Source organism: Pituophis catenifer, unplaced genomic scaffold, assembly GCF_029215685.1.
Source record: "Pituophis catenifer annectens isolate HBS135680 unplaced genomic scaffold, rPitCat1.0.hap2 SCAF_1, whole genome shotgun sequence".
In the NCBI taxonomy this organism is placed as follows: domain Eukaryota; kingdom Metazoa; phylum Chordata; class Lepidosauria; order Squamata; family Colubridae; genus Pituophis; species Pituophis catenifer.
The window spans coordinates 312,097,737-312,120,012 of record NW_027256881.1 but is presented as its reverse complement, the minus strand read 5'-3'; the positions used below and the strand labels follow the sequence as shown (position 1 = coordinate 312,120,012).

Here is a 22,276-nt window from a genome sequence, read left to right as displayed (position 1 = left end):
CCAAAGGATGGAAGGTTAAATCAAAGTTGAGCCGGTCAGGACTGAACTCCAGGCTGTGGGCAGAGTTAGCCTGCAATACTGCATTCTAACCACTACATTATCACAGCTTTTATTTCATAAATATATGGAACGTATCTCATTCTGCAATTATTTAGAGTAAGATACATTTTTTAAAAAAGTAACACAAAATCATGGTATAATCATTATGTTCCTAAACCTCCAATATCACTTTTGGGGAGGAGCAGGGAGGATAGGGCTATAATTTTAGTATTTCAAGGACTTCACCAAGTTTTCCATAGAATATTGAGGTCCATACACCAAACCAAAAAGGAATTCAGGAATTGAAGGAGTACATCGGATTCTTAAACATTGACAATATTGAAAGTTACATTGGCTAACAAGTTTCCTGAACACTTTGAGATGTATCTTATAGATTTTTGGCTACTAAAAATAACTTGTATTTTAACCTATTTATAGAAATCTTCCGTTTTTATATAATGGAAATGTATACCCTTCAATACCTGTTGGCTGTGCTGCACACATGAAAGAAACATATGAAACATGGAACTGTTGATGCACATCTAATACAAGTACAACCGGAATATCTGTGAAGTTCTAAAAGTAGTGGTTCTGCTGCTTGGAATGCAGCTTGGACATACCAAGTACTACAGTTACATATGCAAATGGGACAACTATTCAAGAGAGTTGCGTTGCATTAAAAAGACATGGCCACTCCAAAAGAATTTGGTTCCAAGACAGAATAACATGGCACATGAACCATTTTTTGATCCGGGGAAAAAAAGATATTCTTGCCTCTGCTTCACATAAAATTCAAACTGATGAAAGGTTTCGTGAAAGCAATGAACAAGGAAGGTGAAGGTTTTTGTTATTTGAGACAGATGTTTCAAAGAATAACTGATGCCAAGATTAAGGAAGGCATTTTTATTGGTCCACAGACAAAATACATAATTAGTGACAAGCAGTTCAAAGATCTGTAGTGGGACCAGAGAATATTGCTTGGAAAGCATTCAAGGATGTTGTTGAGAATTTCTTGGTAACTACAGAGTACCAAACTACATTCAGCTGGTTGACAAACTTGTTACAACATACAAGACCATGAAGCGCAACATGTTACTGAAGATTCATTTTCTACATTCACACTTGGACTTTAGCGCAAATCAAGGTGTAGTCAGTGACGAATGTGATGAAAGTTTTCACAGGACACTGTCACAACAGAAAAACGGTATGAGGGCAACTGGAATCCATCAGTGCTGGCTGACTACTGTTGGATACTGCAGCAAAATGCATTTATATTATTTTGTGGTCTTCCGAGTGCACTTCAAGGTGTTGGTTCTCATCTTTAAAGCGCTCCATGGCTTAGGGCCAGGGTATTTACGAGACTGCCTTCTGCTACCGATAACCTCCCACCGGCCAATACGCTCTCACAGAGAGGGCCTCCTCAGGGTGCCGCCGGTCAAGCAATGTCGGCTGGCGGCCCCCAGGGGGACAGCCTTCTCTGTGGGAGCACCCGCCCTCTGGAACGAGCTACCTCCCGGAATACGGCTGATTCCGGATCTCCGCACTTTCCGTAAGGCCCTGAAGACGTTTTTATTTCAGCAAGCCGGCCTGGCCTGAATAGGTTTTATGGGTTAGTTTTTAATTGTATCGCTAGGGATTTTAAACTGGGGTGGCCGTTTAATTTAATTTATTTTTAATTATTTTAACTTTTATATTGTATGTCATTTTAATTCTCGGCTGTTCACCGCCCTGAGTCCCTTCGGGGAGAAGGGCGGGATATAAATTTAATAAATAAAATAAATAAATAATATAAATGAAAATCAGCAGCAAAATGCATTTAGCCCTGTTGAATTCATGCAGCATGTTGGAATCATTATGTGATTAAACACATTATACTATAATCATTAAAAATTAATTTAATATTTCTCAAGATTCCTATAAGACACAGTCATTCTAAAATTATATTTCTATTCAGTTTGAATGGGTCTAACGTAATCACCAAACATTTTTCGGGAAGAAAATACTGTGCTTGATCAGCCATTTATATAATCCATCAGTATCCAGTATCAGTATCCATCAGTATAATGTTCCCACCATAATGTTCAATATTATTCATTTGAGATAACATTAACAATTTTATTTCATTTGATCATGCAAGTCTTCTCAACTATGAATGAAATCAATAAGAAAAGATTGCTACAAGGCTGCCTCTATCAAAACATTAGCGTATTCTTATGGGACACACATGCTGTCTTTAAATTTAGTGTGTGAATTGTCGAGACAAACTACTTAGGAAAATGCCAGCCAAGAGATTTCTTGTTCAGTTCTACCTTCTCTGTGGGTTAATTAAAATGTTTGGCTAATAATAGAGTCTTGTGTTTGTTCAGATAAGCTATTCATCACTAGATTTGAGTAAAGGCTAAAGAACACCATTTGACTAGTGTTCTGAGTTTATTCCAATGTGTTGCTCTTATTTTAGAGGTGCATTGGTAAAGCATGCAAATATAGTTGGCATTAAGCATTTGCTCTCAGTAAAGGCAGCTTAATAAAGATAGTGAGTAATTTCTGCAAAATGGTGCCCCTCAAAACAAAAAAGCTCAAAAATTATTCATCTCACATTCATTTTTAATCAGACTTAGAAATATACCTATAGGTTGCTGACATTGAAACAATTATTCAGTAGACAGTTAGATCTTGTAGTCATATTCATATGATTCTATTAAATCATATTAATATGATTTGCACTTTCTGAACTTTTTTCATATCCTTGAATGAAATTTTATCAGTGCTTAAGATGTGTCATCCTTGATCCATAACAAATTCACCAAGAAGAAACCTTTCCACCCTACTTTTCTTGCTATGTGTTGGAAGTACTTTCTGATTTGTGTCACCTCAAGCTGTACTATCCAGTCTGCCTGCTATAATTCATTTTAATGTGGGTAAACACTTCTGCTCCAATTGCCTACTATGCATTTGGCAAGATTCTCCTTCCCTTCTAGTCATTGGTTGTTGCCCTTCATGACCATTTAATGTCACCAATAGAACAAGACCAAAAAAAAAAAAAAAAACCAGAGAGAAAAAACACAAACTCATTGATGGAAGACTGGCATGATGTGGGTCTTTTTAAGCCAGGTGAAATTATCTTGAATTCTGCTATTTTCTTTTTCTAGCCCAAGTAATAGAGAAAAGTAGGTTAACCCCTTCCTTCCTTCCTTCCTTCCTTCCTTCCTTCCTTCCTTCCTTCCTTCCTTCCTTCCCTCCCTCCCTCCCTCCTTCCCCATCCATCCCTCCATCCATGAGTGGCAAACAAGCATTAGAAACCAACAATCAACATTCATGTAAAACAGTCTAAACAGCAGGGAAAGAGGTTGAAATTTGGAAATTTCTTGAACAGGTTTCATTTTTAGCTTGTCTATGTTTGGCATATAAGCAGTTTAAGACTGCAGCGCAGAAAAACATGGTGTTTCTGTGATTCACTGGAATCCTGGAGCTTTAGAAATGGCTTTGTTACTTTCCCTACCCTGATAGGCATTGATGGCTTTTTTATGGAGTCTTTCAGAAATTTCTTTTGAACAGGATATGATAGAGAAAATATTACTGTTGTAGGGAAAGTCAAAATTTGTCTGATTTACAAAGATCGGAGGGGGCGGGGGGGGGCGGGAAAAAATAACCCCTGAATATTTAATAAAATACATAGACAACTGGTGTTTTAATTAAATTGATTACACTAAAGGGATTGCTTACTTTTCAAACTGGAAGCTTACATGTTAGATGAAGTTCTGATAATATTCAGTGACAAAGTTCTGCAAAGAATCAGATAAAAAGGGCTGATTCCACCCATCCCATGAATTAATGGCAAAAAATTTTTTCCAAAAGGACAAATAATTCAGGATATGGACAGAACTATTTTATTGATTATGTGAGATTATTCATAGACTGAATGGATAGTCCCAAACAAACTTTAATCTATGAAATAGGGATACTAATTATCTACTTCATAGAGGTAATACACAAAAACCTGTAAAACAGGTAACAAACTAATTCTTGAGTTTCTTACTTTGTTTTTTAAAAGAAATAGTTTAAAGTTCTTGTAATGCTAACAGCAATAACTTAAAACAAGTTATAAAACAATACTCATTTGAAGACTGAAAAAATAACATACACCGCTCATCAAATTAATTAATTTAATTTAAATTAATTATTTTAAATTATTAATGAAAACATTAATCCAGAAAAGTAAATAATTTCTCCTGTAGCAAGGGATTTTTTTTCCATGAAGGGAAAGAGGTTTAGAATTTTAAGGTTTTGTTAATCTGCTTTCTTTTAAATAAGTATGTACATAGTACATATTTTCATGAATACTATGAGAGTCAATGGAACATGAGCAGCTACTTCATGCCAAGATATAGCCATCTTTGGTACTGCCTACACCTGCCTTCCTTGGCCTACATGTCCTTCTAGACATGTAGGAACTGCAGCTCCCACTGACAGTCAATATGGCTGAAAACTGGAGTTAACCTCTAACACACACAAAACATTCTATACATATATGCTTTTTCATTGTGCTGTTAGTGTGTCAGTGAATTCCATCATCTCCAACTTCTTCAGTATTTTGTAATTGGAAAGAGAAGGTTGCAATAACTCATGATATGTTCCATTCTCCAATGTCAATGCATTCTGTTTTGCTGGTACTGTATTTCAGTACCTGAGAATGATGATCCCAAAAAAATAAGAATAAAATCTCACAGTCTAGACCAGTGATGGCTAACTTTTTTGTCATCGCATGCCAAAAGTGGAGGGTGTCCGGGGTGGGGGGTTGCGGACACGCGTGCCCACACCCATAATTCTATGCTCCCTGCCCCCCCTACATGCATGTATGACCCCCCCCGCGCGCTCCCCCCGCTTTTGACACGATGGGCCGAGTAGGCCCGTTTTTTGCTTTCCCCACACTCCAGAGTCTTTCTAGGAGCTTGGGGAGGGTGAAAACGTCCTCCCCCCCCAGAGGCCCTCCAGCATGTTTCCTGACTTCCGGTGGGTCCAGAAGGCCCAAAAATCAGTTGGCTGCAGCTGAGCTTGTATGCCCACCAATATGGCTCCATGTGCTACCTATGGTACGTGTGCCATAGGTTCGCCATCATGGGTCTAGACCAATGTGCCATAAAACCATAGAGAATCATTAAAACAGACAGACCCTCTTTAAGAAGCAAAACTTTTCTGAAAAGCTCTGTATTGTTAAAGCAGTTATTAACTTATGCTATCAGGTGAAGAAAAAAAACCCTGTTCACTTTAAAGCAAGGCACACAAAACAAGTTTATAAAAGGCATGGGGAAATAGCTCTGTCATGCTTGCTTCAGGCGTTATGCTTTCATGTTATTCTTACAGGGTGTACTGGGGATAATTTACAACCCAAATTAACCTCAAATAGCCAAAAATAAACTCTGTGGAAATAATGCCTGTGTGCCACTCTTCATTCTTCCAAGTTTAGAGTAGCAGAAAAATAGGGTAACATATGAACAGTGAACAAAAAGTTTTTAAAAATCCTTTTATTTTTCAGGCTGCACACTAAAAAAATAACTCACAGAAATATTATGATGATGATGATGATGATGATAATAATAATAATAATAATAATAATAATAATGATATTTTGAAAACTAACAGGACATCCAAGCCTGAAACATTATTTTGTTTTCCATTTTCCATTTCATTTCTATTTTTGTTTCCTCTTCTATTCTTTTACTTTTTTTATTCTTTGAACTTGTATTCTCCTCACACCAAATTGTCTTGCCACTGTCTTCCATAGAATGCACATAATAGCCCAAGAAGAATCTGAATCAAATATAATCAATTATTAGTCAACATAGTTACTAGCTATTCTTTTGTTCCTCTCCTCACTAAATATTATGATTATCATATAAAATGATTCTATATAGGTTACCTAAACCATCTAAAAAGCTGAAAATGTGAAATTTATTCTGCAGAGGACCAGGATATCTGAACCTGCAAGATACTTTTAGTTGCCCTTGTTTTGCAAAGAAGCTACTGCCCACTCGTGCAGAGATGCACACTTGCAAAATGCGACATTTCTCTCCCCCCCCAATTTAATGCAGCAGTAGATAATATTGGGAAGGCCTTGAGCAATTGGCTATGCTCTTAATGAACAGAAACTGTTACTTACTGTGTGCACTCAAGCTGATAGTGGCCCAACTCACTCCCTTCAGATGACCATGCCGAGTCCGTCGGACTGGCATTTTTAAAACATTAGGTTACTTTCCACGTTGCAACATAAAGAGGGACAAGACAACTCTTCCAACTGATTTTTGCGTTGGGCATAGAGGATACTGTATCCAAATGACACATCCGGAAGAAGGACTTTGCAGCTAAGCAGCCACAGAATCAGTCTCCAGCATAACAAGAGAAATCCCTTGTGTAGAAAAGTTCCGAGTGAGGGAAAAAAGAAAGGAGGGGAAGGGAGAGAGAAGAGTAAACCTGGAACACAACCAATAACCCTAAAGACTCCTTGAGATATTTTGGACCTAAAAATCCTCCAATCAGAGACGTGATGACAGGAAAAAGCAGACACATGTCTCCCTCGACCATATATGTCGTAGATTAGGCAGACTTTGGAGGGACTGAAACAGGAGATGAGTCTTTGAGACCCATCAACCGGCATCACATGTCACTTGTCAACATGAATTACAGTAGAGTTCCGAGGTCCTGTTTTGAGAAGTGGAATTAGTGGGTGAAACAACATGCGTTAAAAGCTCTTTTTTTAATATATAACAACACTGACACACACATTTATATAGGGCATTATTACAAGCACTCAGATTCAATTGCTCGGAGATGATTTAAATACATTTTTCTTGCAAATCTGTTACTTTTCCCTGGTTATAAGTGCTAGGCTTTTTTTTTTAACAATCTGATAAAGAATGGAACTAATATAACATTAATCCACCTGAGAACAGCTGACAAATCTAATGATTTTGGAACTTGGCACTAACAGAAGATCTCTTTTCCCCAGTTACTTATTTCCATGGTGAGTTTTAATAGATTAATAACAATTAATCTGCAGCAAAATAAACGATGTCCCCAATAATCATTAGGTGATTTAAGAACTGCATTTTGCCGAGACAGACTACATGGAAATTCAAAAAATTACATCACTGTCAATCTTCAATTAGCTTCCACTATTTAAATTGTCACTCTGTGTCATAATTTTATACGTAATCCACCAAGAAAGTGGAAAATTAATCTACACAGAATCATTCATAACGCACCTTTTCTAAATAAAGTTAAGTATACAAGAACAGGAATCACTGGAGATTAGAAATGAAAACATTCTGACACAATGTTTACGCACGATACCAGACCTCCGGACTTTTCGTCGGGCCCTGAAAACACATCTATTTCATCTAGCCGGGCTGGCTTGATCCCATCCTTGCGGTTTTAATTTGTAATTGGTTTTAACTGGGTTGTTTTAAATTGATGGCCAAAATTATTTAATGTATTTTAAACTGCTTTTAAATTTTATATGTTGTGTTTTATTGTGGCTGTTCACTGCCCTGAGTCCTGTTGGAGAAGGGCGGTATACAAATTAAATAAATAATAAATAAATAATAATAATAATAACAATCTAACATTGCTTAAAGATACTTTCTGCTAGTTAGGAGCTTTAATTATAAAATTCCAGGGCAAAAATGAAAATAGGATGCTGTAACCATGTACTTTATTTGGAAGTATGCTTACCTATCCAGAAAAAAAGACACTGAAGCCTTAGAGAATACCTAGGAGATTTGAAAGAAAACTGGGTGGACAGCAACCTCAAACATTTACCTTCTGGTAAATTACCTTCTGTGGCCACCATTTTGGCAGTGTATTGATTGCACTATCTTGGAATTCAGCATGGGTCCACTTTTCACTGATGGAAGGATAGCTTATTAGCTTATTCCATTTTATCAAGGGCGTTTTTGGTAAAATATTTTAGTGATGCAGGAAAGAGTAATTCTACCAAAACCAGGCTGTTGGGTAGTTCAAAGACTTTCTGTGCACTCCTTATGATCCCTGAGAATATGCCCCATATTCCTGACCCTATCCCCATAATTTTAAGCCTATCGTCTGAGGGCAGGAAGCCAGATCTCAACAATCCATTCCAGCTGCTGTGAAAAGAAGAATTCCATTGGGAGTTTCAGGGAAAGAATTGCTCTTTAGTCGTCATAACCTTCCAGTTTCCTCAACCCAACTGAAAAGCAGCACCCAATAGAATGGTATTCTTAAGGAATTTTTTAAGTGAAGACAAAAAAAGCCCCTTTATTTCTGCCTTACTAACGCAGGCTTGACTGAACATTGGATAAGGGGATTCCTTTGCTTCTAGGTGCCCCATTCCTGACACATATACAAATATACACTTGGTAGTATGATTATTTGGCCCAACATTTATCCTTAAGGAATAACTTCATTCATTTGGTTTTACATTCCAAAGCTTAATCTCACAAAAAGTTCTCTCCCTCACATTCCTGTTAAGTTGTATGGAGCAACATTAATACTGTGCTTCCCTGAAAATAAGACCCTGTCTTATATTTTTTTAAACGCTGAAATAAATGCTTGGCCTTATTGCCATGCTCTCAAAAGCCTGTTTGGGTTTATTATCAGGGGATGATTATCTTATTTTGGAGGAAACAGGCCAGGGGTGAAATGCTCCCGGTTCAGACTGGATCACCCGATCTGGTAGCGATAGAGGCGGGTGGTTCGGAAAACCGGTAGCAAAAATCCTTGCCCCCCCCCATTGCCCAGCCGAGCCACGCAATCATCAGAGGCTTTTTTAAATTATTTTTAAAATCATTTTTTCTACAACCTCTTTGGCCAGAAATATGCTTTTAAAAGTAAAAAAAAAAAAAGCCTCTGATGATCGTGCGGCTCAGCTGGGATCATCAGAGGCTTTTAAAAGCATTTTTTCTACAACCTCTTTGGCCGAAGAGGTTATAGAAAAAATGTTTTTAAAAGGGAAAAAAAGCCTCTGCGGATCAGGCAAGTCAGCTGGGATCGTCAGAGGCTTTTAAAAGCATTTTTAAACAACCTCTTCAGCTGAAGAGGTTGTAGAAAAAATGGTTTTAAAAGTAAAAAAAAAAAAGTTGGCCATGCCCACAGAACCGGTAGTAACAAATTTTACATTTCACTACTGAAACAGGCTATAAATGATTAAGAATAAACTCAGCTATCCCCAGCTTATGTATTGACTAAACCAATTATCCAATCACAGTAGGTTTGATTCAGGCATCTCATTCACATAAACAATAAGAGTTAAGTGTCTGTGTTAATTGTCTCCTATGGAATGAGCAGGACTTGTTAAACAAAGCTAGAATATGCCCACCATGGGTGTTTTTTTTTTAAAATGATTTCACTCTAATATAATATATGGATTGTCTCTATAAATAAGTACATCGTACGAAACCCATGTCAAAAATAAGAAGCCTAAACAAATCCGTACCTATGAGCAATGGGATAGGAAGCTTTACACTACCAAGTCACAAGTTCCAGTCTGGTTGAATTAAGTAACATGATTATCAAATGATAGCCAAAAATGTACTCATGACGGATCAGTTTGTCTTACTGACACCTACGATTTTAAAATAGACAACTTTTCATCAACAGAATACTGAAAAACATTCTTAATCACCTGACTTACCAGGATCTTATTTTAGGATCCTTATTTGTTCACATGTACTATGATATTACTACAATGGCAGACTGCTTTGTTTTCTCTTTATTTTTAAATTTGTATATGCTGTCAAGTCCCAATATTTGCTCAACCCACAAATATTCATAATTCAATAGAATTATTAAATCCTAATTAAAAACTCTAAAATTATGAAAAGTTCTAGAAGACCTGTATTAAAAATATTTAAGCCCTCTTCTAAACTGTAATACAAAAGAGGAAAGTTTCAGCACCAAATTATTACATAATCTGGATTCAGTTTCAAAATTAGTTGCTGATATTATGTAGGATCTGCAAGACATGTGCCACTGAATGGATGCAGATGGTCCTGCATCTAATCTGGTCCCAAACTATGTAAGGCAGTGGTTCTCAAACTTTTCTTCACCACAGACCCCCCCCTCCCCTTTAAATACCTTTTGTGTCCATGGACCATGGCCACGGATCCCCAAGGCTTAAGATTTAAATCACAACATTTCTTCAAGCCTTTGCAAACCCTCTGTGACATTGTGCTCCCCCTCAGAGGCCACAGGTTGAGAACCACTCATGTAAGGTATTACATAGGACAATTAGTACCTTCAATTGAGACTAGAAAGGACATGGCAAATAGTACAACAATTTGAAACACAGTTGTGATATGGTATACTCTGGAAGCACCCCCGCTACCACTCCTGTGCTCCCTTCTAAGACGTATAAAAAAAAAATTCTATGAACATTGAACTGCAATAATGCATCAAGAAAATTATTTGAATATGCCCAATCAATGCCAGGATTCTTATTTCTAGCAAAGAATACAATTTTTTTTATCAATCAATGCTGAAAATGCTCCCTTTCCCTAATGTAACTTGTCTATTCAGCATTAAAGACAGATCCCCAAATCTGAAGAGAAACATAACCTTATTCAGTGCAGGCATATTTTCAAAAAATCAGCCTCTGGAATTGACAATTCTGTCTTATCCAGATTTAGCTTCAATTTGTTCTCTTACATTCAGTTCTTTATAACCAACTCTCTTTGAATATCCTAATAAGCCATGATAGAGAGGAAGACAATGGAGTAAAGAGATATAAGAACGTTATCCAAGGGAGAAAGAATGGCATAAATTCAGACTTCTCAAACTGTTCATAGCAGAACTTTGTTGATATGTCAGTGCCTGTTGGAAGTTCCAAGATCCCTACCATATTGCCAACAATGTTAAAAACTCTTACTGTTAATTTCTGTGGAGATGCAGTCAAAGGCAAAATACTTGGTCTCTTTTCTATCCAAGTCTATAAACAGGCCTTATAACATGCCTATATATTATCCATAATATTTTCCTATATTTACCTATACCCATGACATTGGCACTAATATCACCAGCCAAGCTTCATACTGTTTCAAATTAAAGTCTCCTCACTCTGAGATTCTTAAGAAATTAAGTAGCAATACTACAGAGAATCAGAAAGACATAGATACAAATAGGCATACAATTACAATATTCCTAAATATGCAAATTAGGAAGCCCTATATACAAAAAACATTTTTCATTTAACATGGAATCTGAACTATATACTGTATGTACTATATACTGGGCCTCTGCCACCACTATTTGAACCTGTGGCCATGTAATTTACTATACTTGAAGGCTTCTGCCATTTGTCTCTTCTCTAGCTTTTCCTGCTGTGAGAATCAGAGATCTTCTTACCAAGTTCCATCCTTAAACATCTTCTATGCACCATGGAGTATGACAGACTCTGACACAGGGTAGAAGTCACTTAAGAGTTTATCAAACAACTGAGATACTTTCTTATTTTGTTAGTTAGTCTCTGCCAGTTAGTTAGTTAGTTAGTTAGTTAGTTAGTTAGTTAGTTAGTTAGTTAAGTAAGTAAGACCACACCTAGAGTACTGCATCCAGTTTTGGTCACCACACTGTAAAAAAGATGTTGAGACTCTGGAAAGAGTGCAGAGAAGAGCAACCAAGATGATTAGGGGACTGGAGGCTAAAACATATGATGAACGGTTGCAGGAACTGGGCATGGCTAGTTTAGTGAAGAGAAGAACCAGGGGAGACATGATAGCAGTGTTTTAATATTTGAGGGGCTGCCACAGAGAGGAAGGGATCAAGCCAAGATTGAAATGCTCCCGGTTCAGACCGGCTCGGGCGAGTAGGTAGCAATGGTGGCGGGCAGTTCGGAGAACCGGTAGCAAAAATCCCTGCCCCCACCTCCCATGCCCAGCTGAGCCGCGCGATCATCAGAGGCCTCTGATGATCCAAGCTCTGACAATCCAAACTCTGACAATCCAAGCTCTGACGATCCCAGCTGAGTTGCCTGAGGGTTTTTTAAAAACCCTCTGACGATCAGGCAACTCAGCTGGGATCGTCAGAGCCTTTTGAAAGCATTTTTTTACATGGTTTTACATGTAAAAAATGGTTTTAAAAATAAAAAAAATTGGCCACGCCCACCCAGTCACATTACCCCACACACACCAAGCCACGTCCACAGAACCAGTAGTAACAAATTTTAGGTTTCACCACTGGATCAAGCTATTCCCCAAAGCACCTGAAGGCCAGACAAGGAATAATGGATGGAAACTGAACAAGGAGAGGTTCAACCTGACAGTGAGAACAATCAACCAACAGCTTGTCTTCAGAAGTTGTGAGAGCTTCATCACTGGAAGCTTTCAAGAAGAGATTGGACTGCCATTTGTCAGAAATGGTGTAGGGTCTGCTTGAGCAGGGGGTTGGACTAGATGACCTACAAGGTCCCTTCCAACTGTGTTAATCTGTAGATAATTAATATGGTGGATGAGAAAATCTGAAAAACATTCCATAGAAACAGTCTTAGAAAGTCAACACATCCAATTGAAGTGCAAATAAAAGACAGATGTTTGCTATTAATTCATTGCTTGGTATATTCATGTTATGAATAAGGTCACATTACATCACACTACATTATTTGATGTCATAGTTAAGGCAGGGGTGTCAAACTCGCGTCATGTCATTGTCACGTGACCTATCATGACTTTTTTCTCCTTCGTTAAACTGGGGGTGGACATGGCCAGCATGTGACACATCCGGCCTGCGAATTTGACACCCCTGGGTTAAGGTGCTGGAATAGGAGATTGTGAGTTCTAGTCCTGCTTTAGGCATGAAAACTGGCTGGGTGACTCTGGGTCAGTCATTCTCTCAGTCTAACCCATATCACAAGGTTGTAATAAATAACAAAATAACAAAAGGAAGAAGTATAATATATGTTCACTGTTTTGAATTACTTATAAAAATAATAAAAAATGGGATTTAAAAATTAGATTATTTTTTCATAAATGTTTTTTATCTAAAAATAAATAAATTAGAAACTAAGAAGGAAAGAAAGATTAGTTATTGTGTGGCAATTTAAACCCAGCTGGTATCACTGCTTCATATAGTGTGTTCTCACTGACATCATTCCCCAAGGCAGAAGTCTTTCTTTATTCTGCTCTCTTTTAATTGGAGACTGAACTTAACACAGCAAAAATAACTTGGGAATTTAAATAATAGGAATAAAAATAGGGTGGCAGCTCTGAAATCTGAATTCCCTTCATGCAAACTATGTGCTCTACTTGAGCTAATGGGATTTTTAGGATATTAGAAGCTCTCTCTCTCTCCCACCCTCCCTCCCTCCCTCCCTCAAATAATTCATAAAGGAGAGAAAATAAAATTGGAATTGTATATGAATTGAATATGAATTGACTGTTGTCTCTAAATTCTAAGATATTTCTAATATCCATTTCAAAATCCACTATATTTTTGAAATATGCACTTATAAATCCAGACTATATTAAATTCACGTTATTGCTACCTGATCTTTTTACAATTGGGAAATGAATTGGATCTTCTATATGCAAAGTATGAATACTGCACTGTTCTTAAATTCTGAAAAAATCATTCCGCTCCTATCAGTTTCTTGTATCAGTAGGAATTACAACTATTTAAACTAATTTAAATTTGCATTCTAAGAATAGAGTAGATTAAAAGAAACAAGAGGAGAAAGAGAGATGTTTCAAATTGTGAATTAGTGTTGATGAATCAAGGGCTCCTTTGAGAATAGATTTGAAGGAATCTCTTTTGGTGAATTACCTAAATGCTTAGCTGTGTCTGCCCATCCATGATGCTACAGAGCAAATTAACACACTTCCTCTAACATCTATGAGTTGAAAATGGATGTTTGGAAGCAAAATTAGTCTCAGCAGCTCTATATTGTCCTCAAATGACAGGAGCAAAGAGCAGTATCAGTTCTGAGCCCTCCATTCTGGGAGCCCTCCATTTGGGAGAGCACAGTTAGATGAGGAGAAACATCAGAAAGGAGAGCTGTAAAGGAGTTCCAAGTACACCAAGCAAGAAGAGAGAATATAAGGGGTTTTAGTGAGAATACAACTGTTTAAAATAACACATTCTTCTAGAAGAAACAAAAATGCTTAGGGTTAAAAAAAATCTAAAGCCAAGGTGTCCAATCTTGGCTATTTTAGCACCTGTGGATTTCAATTTCCAGAATTCCCCAGCCAGCCATGCTGGCTGAAGAATTTTGAGAGTTAAAGTCCACAGGTCTTAAAATTGCCAAGATTGAACACCCCTGATCTAAAATGAAGAGAGAAATATTGATTTTCTTTATTTTTCTGATTCAGCATCTATTTTCTATTTGTATCTTTGCTCCTCATATCTCCCACTCCTCCCAGCTGACACTGATTTCTGTGAAAGCAGGAAAACATTAAGGAACTTTCCCAAGAGATGTGTTTTAAAATGTGCTTTCAAAATGACTGCTGGTAAATCTTTATGTATATAAACAACAGTAATTCTTTTCCTGCTACATTTCTAAACAGAGATATTTGGGCTCTGACTCTTACCACAAGATATTCGTAAGACAATCTTCTCCATACAAGGTAAATCATATTAGAAGAAAAAAAAATATTTTATTTCTTTACCTAGGTTGATGTTAGTTAAAGCAATGGGATCATCCATGGAAAACACCACCTCAGAGTTACCAGCTATAACTTCCAAGTGCTTTTCAGGGGCAACCTCATGTACAATATTACAGGCAGTTCTCAACTTACAACCATTCATTAAGTGACTGTTCAAAATGGCACTAAAAAAATGACCATTTTTCACACTTTCAACCCTTACATCATCCCCATGGCCATGCAAATTTAGAATTTAGGTGCTTGGCAACTGGTATGCAATGCAAATAGTTGCATTGTCCTGAGGTGATGCGATCACCATTTGTAATCTTCCCAGCTGGCTTCCCACAAGTAAAGTCAATGGGGGGAAGCCAGATTCTCTTAACAACTGCATGATTAACTTAACAACTGCACGGATTCGTTTAACAACTTTGGCAAAAAGGTCATAAAATGAGGCACAACAACTGTCTTGTTTTGAGCTCAATTGTGGTCGTATGTCAAGGACTACTAATTCCAACAGGGAGATGATTAGTGCATGAGAGAGTCTGTGAGCAGGGCTGGTTGAGCCAGGAACAACACACAAGATTTTCAAGCCACTCAGAATCATTTTGGAGTAGGCAGCACCTAACTCAAGTACGTGAAATTAAAATGAAGCCAGATGCATCTGTGTAAATACCCCCTTGGTCATACCCAACAACTGCTCCTTGAAAAGGTGTTGTAAGTCCAGGAGAATGCCTGAATGACAAAACCACCTCTAAGCAGGAGAATACGTTCTGAGCTAAAGATCATGCTACCTTGGCACTGTTTAGCCCACAGACCCAAATCACCCAGCCTTTGAGGAATTCCATCTGGGTCTGTTCCTCCCAATCCAGGTCCTGACAGCTTCTAGGCAGTGCACCAGCAACTTCTACCACTGTTTGTTTATGCAGAACCAAACTGGGCACAGTAAAGTGATCTCCTAGTGATCTCCATTTCTGTAGCCCAGATCTCATAGTCTTCACTATAAATAGTACTGTACAGTATGCCTTTGTAGAGGAATAGGGGTCATTTTGCCTGAAGCAGAAGCAAGAATAATAGTTGTTGAGATATTGTAGCACAGCAGGTGGATAAATGAAAGTGTTTGTTTCTCTGATTACAGAGCAGATCAAAGCAGGGAGGTTGAAGGAACAACTATGGAGAATGTTGAGCCACTGCAGGATGTTTAACCAGAAGGCATCTGGTAGCCTTTCAAGAGGGCCATATTCTTCCCCCTTGCTCTCACTCTAACTAAGATATAGACTTTTCTAACCTGCCAAGCTGCTAATCCGTTGGACATTATGGGACATACCAAATGCAAATTATGGATGTTAATTTCTTGACTTCTGTTTAGGGACTGCATCAAATAATAATAACTAGACAACCAGTGATTCACTGCTTCATCCTTTCAGAGATATTTTCTTACCTAAACAGAGAAACACAAAGTCCATGGGTGGACAAAAAAAGCAGTGGGAGCAGGTATGACTTCTGACTTTTTGTCATCTTTGCAACTGACTTTCCTAATGGGAAACTGGCAGGAAGTATCAGAAATTTTCCTTCCTTCCTTCCTTCCTTCCTCCCTCCCTCCCTCCCTCCCTCCCTCCCTCCCTCCTCCCTCCCGCTCCCAGCTTCCTGCCAGCTTCCCCATTTATTTTGTTTATGAGAAGCTTGCAGCAAGAAAGCCACTGGAGAAACCATCAGAAAGTTGCAAGAGTGGATGGGTGGGGGGATCAGTGCAGATCAAGAAGAATATGTGGGGTTCATGAGCGGTTGTGAGACATGCTATGCTGGTTGGGGAGGACACATAGGGGATGGTATGGACCAGGAAGGGTGCTTGGGGGTGCTAGGGAGTGCACAAAAGGTACTGTGCAGTTTAGGAAGGACAGACATGGTAGCAGTGTGGGTCATGAAAGATGCATAGGTGCTTTCAAGAGATGTTGCACAGATCAGAGCAGGCACATGGGAGAAGCATGGGTCAGAGAAGATGTGTGGGATTGCAAGAGGAGCTGTGTGGGTTTGAAAAGGCACATGGAGAATAATGTGGGTCAAGGAGGTTGAGGGGAGGTGCACAAGAGGTGCTCTATGAGTCAGGGAAGACTTCCTTCCTCCCTATTCTATCTTCTTTCCTCCTCCCCCTTTCCTTCCCAGCAGGCAGAATATCATAAAATATCAAAATCTGAAAAATGAAATTGAAAGGTTATAGATAAACCAGCATGGTTTATGTTTGTATAGTGAACATCTCATGCTATTTGAGATCCTTTTATAAAACACCATACCATAAATTATCACAAGAGCTACCGTTTAGTCTAAAAAATTTTCTAAGTACATTTAGGTACATTTAGACTGCAATTGTATATGCACAAAGCTCGGAATAACCTACTAAATTCAGTATGACATGCTTATGTATAGATGAATAGAGGGCTGCACTTTTATATGAATTACTCATTTTATAAAGGCTTTTATATTTCAATCTTATACACGCCTACTTAGAAATAAATCACTGGATTCACTGGGCTTATCTTTATGTATGTATGTTTAGGGTTACACTTTAGTCTTCCTTTTGTAGTTAAACAAACAAGATGGATTATCCAACACCATTTCAGTTAGTTGCAATCTAGGCTGCATTCCTATATTGTTTGTTCAAATATAGCTCACTAAATAAACCACTGTCTGAAGTTACACCACAGACTAAGCCATGAACAAAGCTTTACAAGCAAGAATTGTTGCTTGACACAATATACTGTACACAATAATCTTAAAGAGGAACATTCATCATTGTTTCCTTAGTGTTCATGCACTTTTTAAAACTTTATTCATGGAATTCTTGATTGTTTAAGGAGAAGATAGTCTATTAAAATTTTCTTTTCATTTTATTCCAGTGCAATTTCTCACATTACCTAATTAAATACTGTCCACAATGACAGTATGAGAGAAATAAGAGAAGAAAAAAAGATAAAGAAAATGAAATGAAATAAATTGCATCAAAAATACTCTATTTAGTTTATGATAATTTTTAGTAAGGGTGTTTAGTATTTTACAAAGATTCTTTCATCCTATTTAAGTGCATGGAAAAGATCACTTTCACAGGTTGTATGAGAAAAAAAAGTTTCAATCACTTGTTCATCACTTTGGATTCTCAAAACCAAAAACCAATGTTTTCAATGTAGCCTCTTTTTTATTGCAAGTTTCTTAATGCTTTTGCTGCTAGGAAATACAGTATACTCATATTATTAGGAGTAGTTATAATATATAGATTATTGCCATATTTATTATTTTAAAAACAGAAAACTCAGAACAGAAAAAGACCTAATGGTCCATCGTATCAGTCCTTTGCTAAGTTGATATATGTTTACTTTCTCTAAAACTAACTTTGGAAAAAAGACAATGACAGAAAATGATCTCATTCAACTGGTCAAAAGCAACAAATGTTGAAAAAGAAACGTATGGTTTGTTTCGTAAAAAAAAAAAAAAAAAGATTTAACCAGTTACAGTGATCTGAAATATTTAAGAAATTATGAAACACATTTAATTTTATGTTGCTGCATCCTGATCAAACAATGTTTTTAAAAATGTCAGAGAGTTTATACTGCATTTTTTTCTTTGAGCAATATAAAATAAAATACTGTAATCTCCAGTTGTGTTATTTGCTTCACAAGATCTTGCTACATTTTGTAAACATGACTATGATACAAGTTTTCATTTTCAGACATGTAAATATGTTGGCATGAGCACTTGGTTTCTTTAACAGAAATGCAGTTACCAAGTTGTTTTAAATCTTATTTAGCAGTATAAATTAAAAATGTAAAAGGGGGATGAATCTGTTATGGACCACAGAGGGGGAAAAAATCAAACCCTATCTTTGCCGGCATTCTAGTCCAAGTCGAAGTGTCTGCACTTACAGTACTTTACCATAAGGGGGAATAAAATTGTTTAAAATATAACTTGCTTCTGTATATGAAAAGGAGACCTGGTTAAAATCTGCCAATGTCATTGAAACCTGAGATCAAACAAGATTCTGTCTTTAAATGATGGGAAGGGAGGGTCTTTTTAAAAAAAATTAAAAGTGCTTTCTGTCACTGCTTTCTGTTGTCCATTTTCATTTTCCAATTTTATTTATTTTTCCTCCTGCTGCTTGTGTTTCTCTTTCCTATCATAATTTTTTTTTACTATCTGCCTATTTTCTTCTTTCAGTCCCCATTTTTCACTTCCTTTTAAAATTACTTCCAATTTGCTCCTTGCTCCTCCATGGAAGACAAATTAATTGAAACTCTCATAACAGAACTTGTCACCTTCCTGTGGAGATCATATATATCAGTGATGGCGAAACTATGGCACGAGTGCCACAGGTGGCACGCAGAATCCTCTCTGCAGGCACGTGAGCCGTCGCCCCAGATCAGCTCTGCCGCACATTCGTGCGCGCCTCCCACCAGTCAGCTGGTTTATGGGTCTCTGCCACGCATGCATGGGGGAGCATGAGGGAGATGTGTGAGCATGCGCGGAGGGCAGGGTGCATGCAGGAGACACGTGCACATGCGTGGTAGTGTGGCACACGCAGAGGGTCACATGCACATGTGCAGGGGTGGGGCGCATATCGGTGGGTCACACTTGCAATGCATTATGGGTGTGCAGGTGCACTTTCGGCACTCAGTGCTGAAAAGGTTAGCCATCACTGATATATATATATATATCATTTATATGTTTTCTAAATAAAACAAAATGCTTGGAATCAATGTTTGGTAGGATCAATTTGAAATAATTAGCAAAGCCATATTGCTCAAATAGGGGGCACAAAAATCTCTTCACTAAAGCTTTTTTTTAAAGTAAAAAAAAAAAGAAGCAATGATGTTCATATTAAGAGAAATTTCCTGTGGGCTGCCCCCAAGTAAACCACCCCTTAGTAGAGCAATTATGTATTGTATTTTTCACATACTGTTATTTTAAATTTTGAAGCCTGTTTACAACCAGAGGCTTGGAATTATACTGCAACTCTTCATGTGATAAATGTGCCTCCCAATACATCATAGTTACATAAAAACTATGATGCAACAGAGAAAAGTAATCTAAATCCAACTATAAAGGATTTATACAGGTGATCCTCAACTTTCTAGGACAATTGATTTCTATTGCTAAATGAAACAGTTGCTAAGTGGGTTTTTTTTTACCACCTTTCTTGCCACAATTGTTATGTGAATCACTACAGTTGTTAAGTTAGTAACATGCCTGTTAAGTGAGTCTGGCTTCCCCATTGACTTTGCTTGTCAGAAGGTCGCAAAAGGTGATCACATGACCCTAGGACACTGCAACCATCATATGTAAGAGTCAGTTGCCAAGTGTCTCAGTTTTGATCACTTGACCATGGGGATGCTGCAACAGTTGTAAGTGTGAAAAACGGTCATCACTTTTCAGTTCCAGTGTAACTTTGAATGGTCACTAAATGAACTGTTATAAGTTGAGGACTACCTGTATTTACAGTCTGGGAAAGCATGTCCCAGACTGGGTTCTAAAATTTTTTACTACCGGTTCAGTGGGCATGGCTTATTTTGTGGGCGTGGCTTGGTGGGGGTAATGTGACTGGGTGGGTGTGGCCAACTTTTTATTTTTATTTTAAAAGCATTTTTTTCTACAACTTTAAGAGGTGGCAGAAAAAAATGCTTTTAAAAGCCTCTGATGATCCCGTGGCTCAGCTGGGATTGTCAGAGGCTTTTAAAGGCATTTTATTTCCTATAACTTCTTCGGCTGAAGAGGTTGTAGAAAAAATGCTTTTAAAAGCCTCTGACAATCCCAGCTGAGCCACGTGATCATCAGAAGCTTTTTTTTTACTTTTAAAAGCATTTTTTCAGCCGAAGAGGTTGTAGAAAAAATGCTTTTAAAAGAAAAAAAAAGCTTCTGATGAGGTGGGCAGAGTAAGTGAGCGGCGACCGGGCCAGGGACTGGTTCGGGGGCATGGCCAGCCAATGTTATTACTGGTTCTCCGAACTACTACAAATTTTTACTACCGGTTCTTGCGAACCGGTGCGAACCGGGACCAACCCACCACTGATGTCAGGGCAGTAGAAAAAAACTTAAGTTTATGTTAAAGCTGCAATACCAATGCCATCTTTATATAAAGAGGACTAATCTTTATTGATGAGACATTTGATGTCACAAAGCTTGTGCTTAGCTTCTATTTTAGCAGCTATGCTGTCACGATAGAACAGAAGAACAAGAAAAAAAGCTCAGGATTTTCATGCCCTCCAAATGGCTTTACTATGGACTTTGTGTTTCTTCTTCTAGTATAGAGTAATAAGAAATTCAATGGAATTGTTCAGCAGAGAAATGCTGGGATGGATTGATTAAATTAACATGACTATTCAATTCAATGGTTCAAGACACTTATTTATTAAAGACTGAGAGTATTTTCTTAGGGAATCTAAACAAAAAACCAAAAACTGATAAAGATAATTCTAATGGTTAAAAAAAATGGCCAGCACTATCCCCAGGTATTCAATGATCTCCCAAAGAATACACTGCTTCAAAAATATTCTGCTGCAGCTAAAACAAATGGAACCTGGTGAGAGCAGATATAGTGTTAATTCCTCCTTTTTTCAACCTACACCACTGAGCAGATCAATTAATCAATCAATTACATTTGTATGCTGCCAAATTAATTTACTCATGGTAGTCATACAGATGGGTGTCTGAGTGTAATAAGCAGTTTACTGCCAAACACTCAAGATGATCTATATAAACCTCACAAACACCTCAACATAAAGTACTGAGTCTGATTTATGAAGAAAGTAAATGTTAAAAATAGGACATCAGAAGTAGTCTAAGTAACTAATCCCATCAATTTGACATCCTTACTTCTTTCTCAAAAACGATCACAATAATGTACAATAAAATTCAAACACAGACCTGTTAAATAATAATCTGAGTTTAGGAAATACAAATTGACATTTCTTCATCTTTGAGAAGACTCAATCATGTTTATTTAGTGATAACAAAATAAACTGGAAAGCTCTACACACTGTTATTTTTACATTTTTTTGTTCATATTTCAAGCATTTGCTTAAAATGTGTCTAAAAGCAAGTGCAACTAGATTTTGGGGGAAAATAGAAAAAAATTGCTAAGCATTATTCTAACTTAACAATTATTCTATATGCCGTGGGAAGAAAAATCTTGTATGCATATGAAAAGCAGAAGTAAACATCATGGTCAACCAAATCTTATGTTCACATTTATTTTAGGATAAGGACCTATAGAGAGTGAGGAAGATAACTTTCTTGGGGATATGCAGAAGTTCTAGCCTAGTAAAAGGAGCCAAAATATTATTTTTAATTCCAGAACAGATGTGACTCAGACAAACTCCTTCCTGATTTATTAAATTATAAGGAAGAAGAGCTATAGCACAATCTGCAGCACAAGATTCTACTGTTAGAGCCAATCACAATAAAAGTAGTTGTAGACAACCTGTGGAATTAATTTCATAGTGTGGTCTACCTAATGGGATTGACAAAACAAAGCTAAACATCACATAGCAAATTCATGTCTCATATAGATCTCGCACAGATGGATTAAAACAGTAGTGGGATTCAAATAATTTAACAACCAGTTCTCTGCCCTAATGACTGGGTGGGTGGGC

At 37.4% G+C, this 22,276-nt stretch overlaps 1 protein-coding gene across 9 annotated transcripts in view; it reads right to left on the bottom strand.

The window, feature by feature from the left end:
• The window catches only part of EVL (Enah/Vasp-like), a 161,571-nt gene that overhangs the window by 43,043 nt on the left and 96,252 nt on the right, over positions 1-22,276 (bottom strand). Inside the window, exon 1 of one of the 9 annotated variants that reach the window (XM_070941814.1) lies at positions 6,197-6,473. The exons of the other annotated variants lie outside the window; for them this stretch is intronic. Within the exon in view, the coding sequence (XP_070797915.1) occupies positions 6,197-6,269 (73 nt within the window). The 5' untranslated portion in view covers positions 6,270-6,473. Of the gene's footprint in view, positions 1-6,196; positions 6,474-22,276 lie in introns of those variants that run through there. 9 annotated transcript variants of the gene reach the window in all.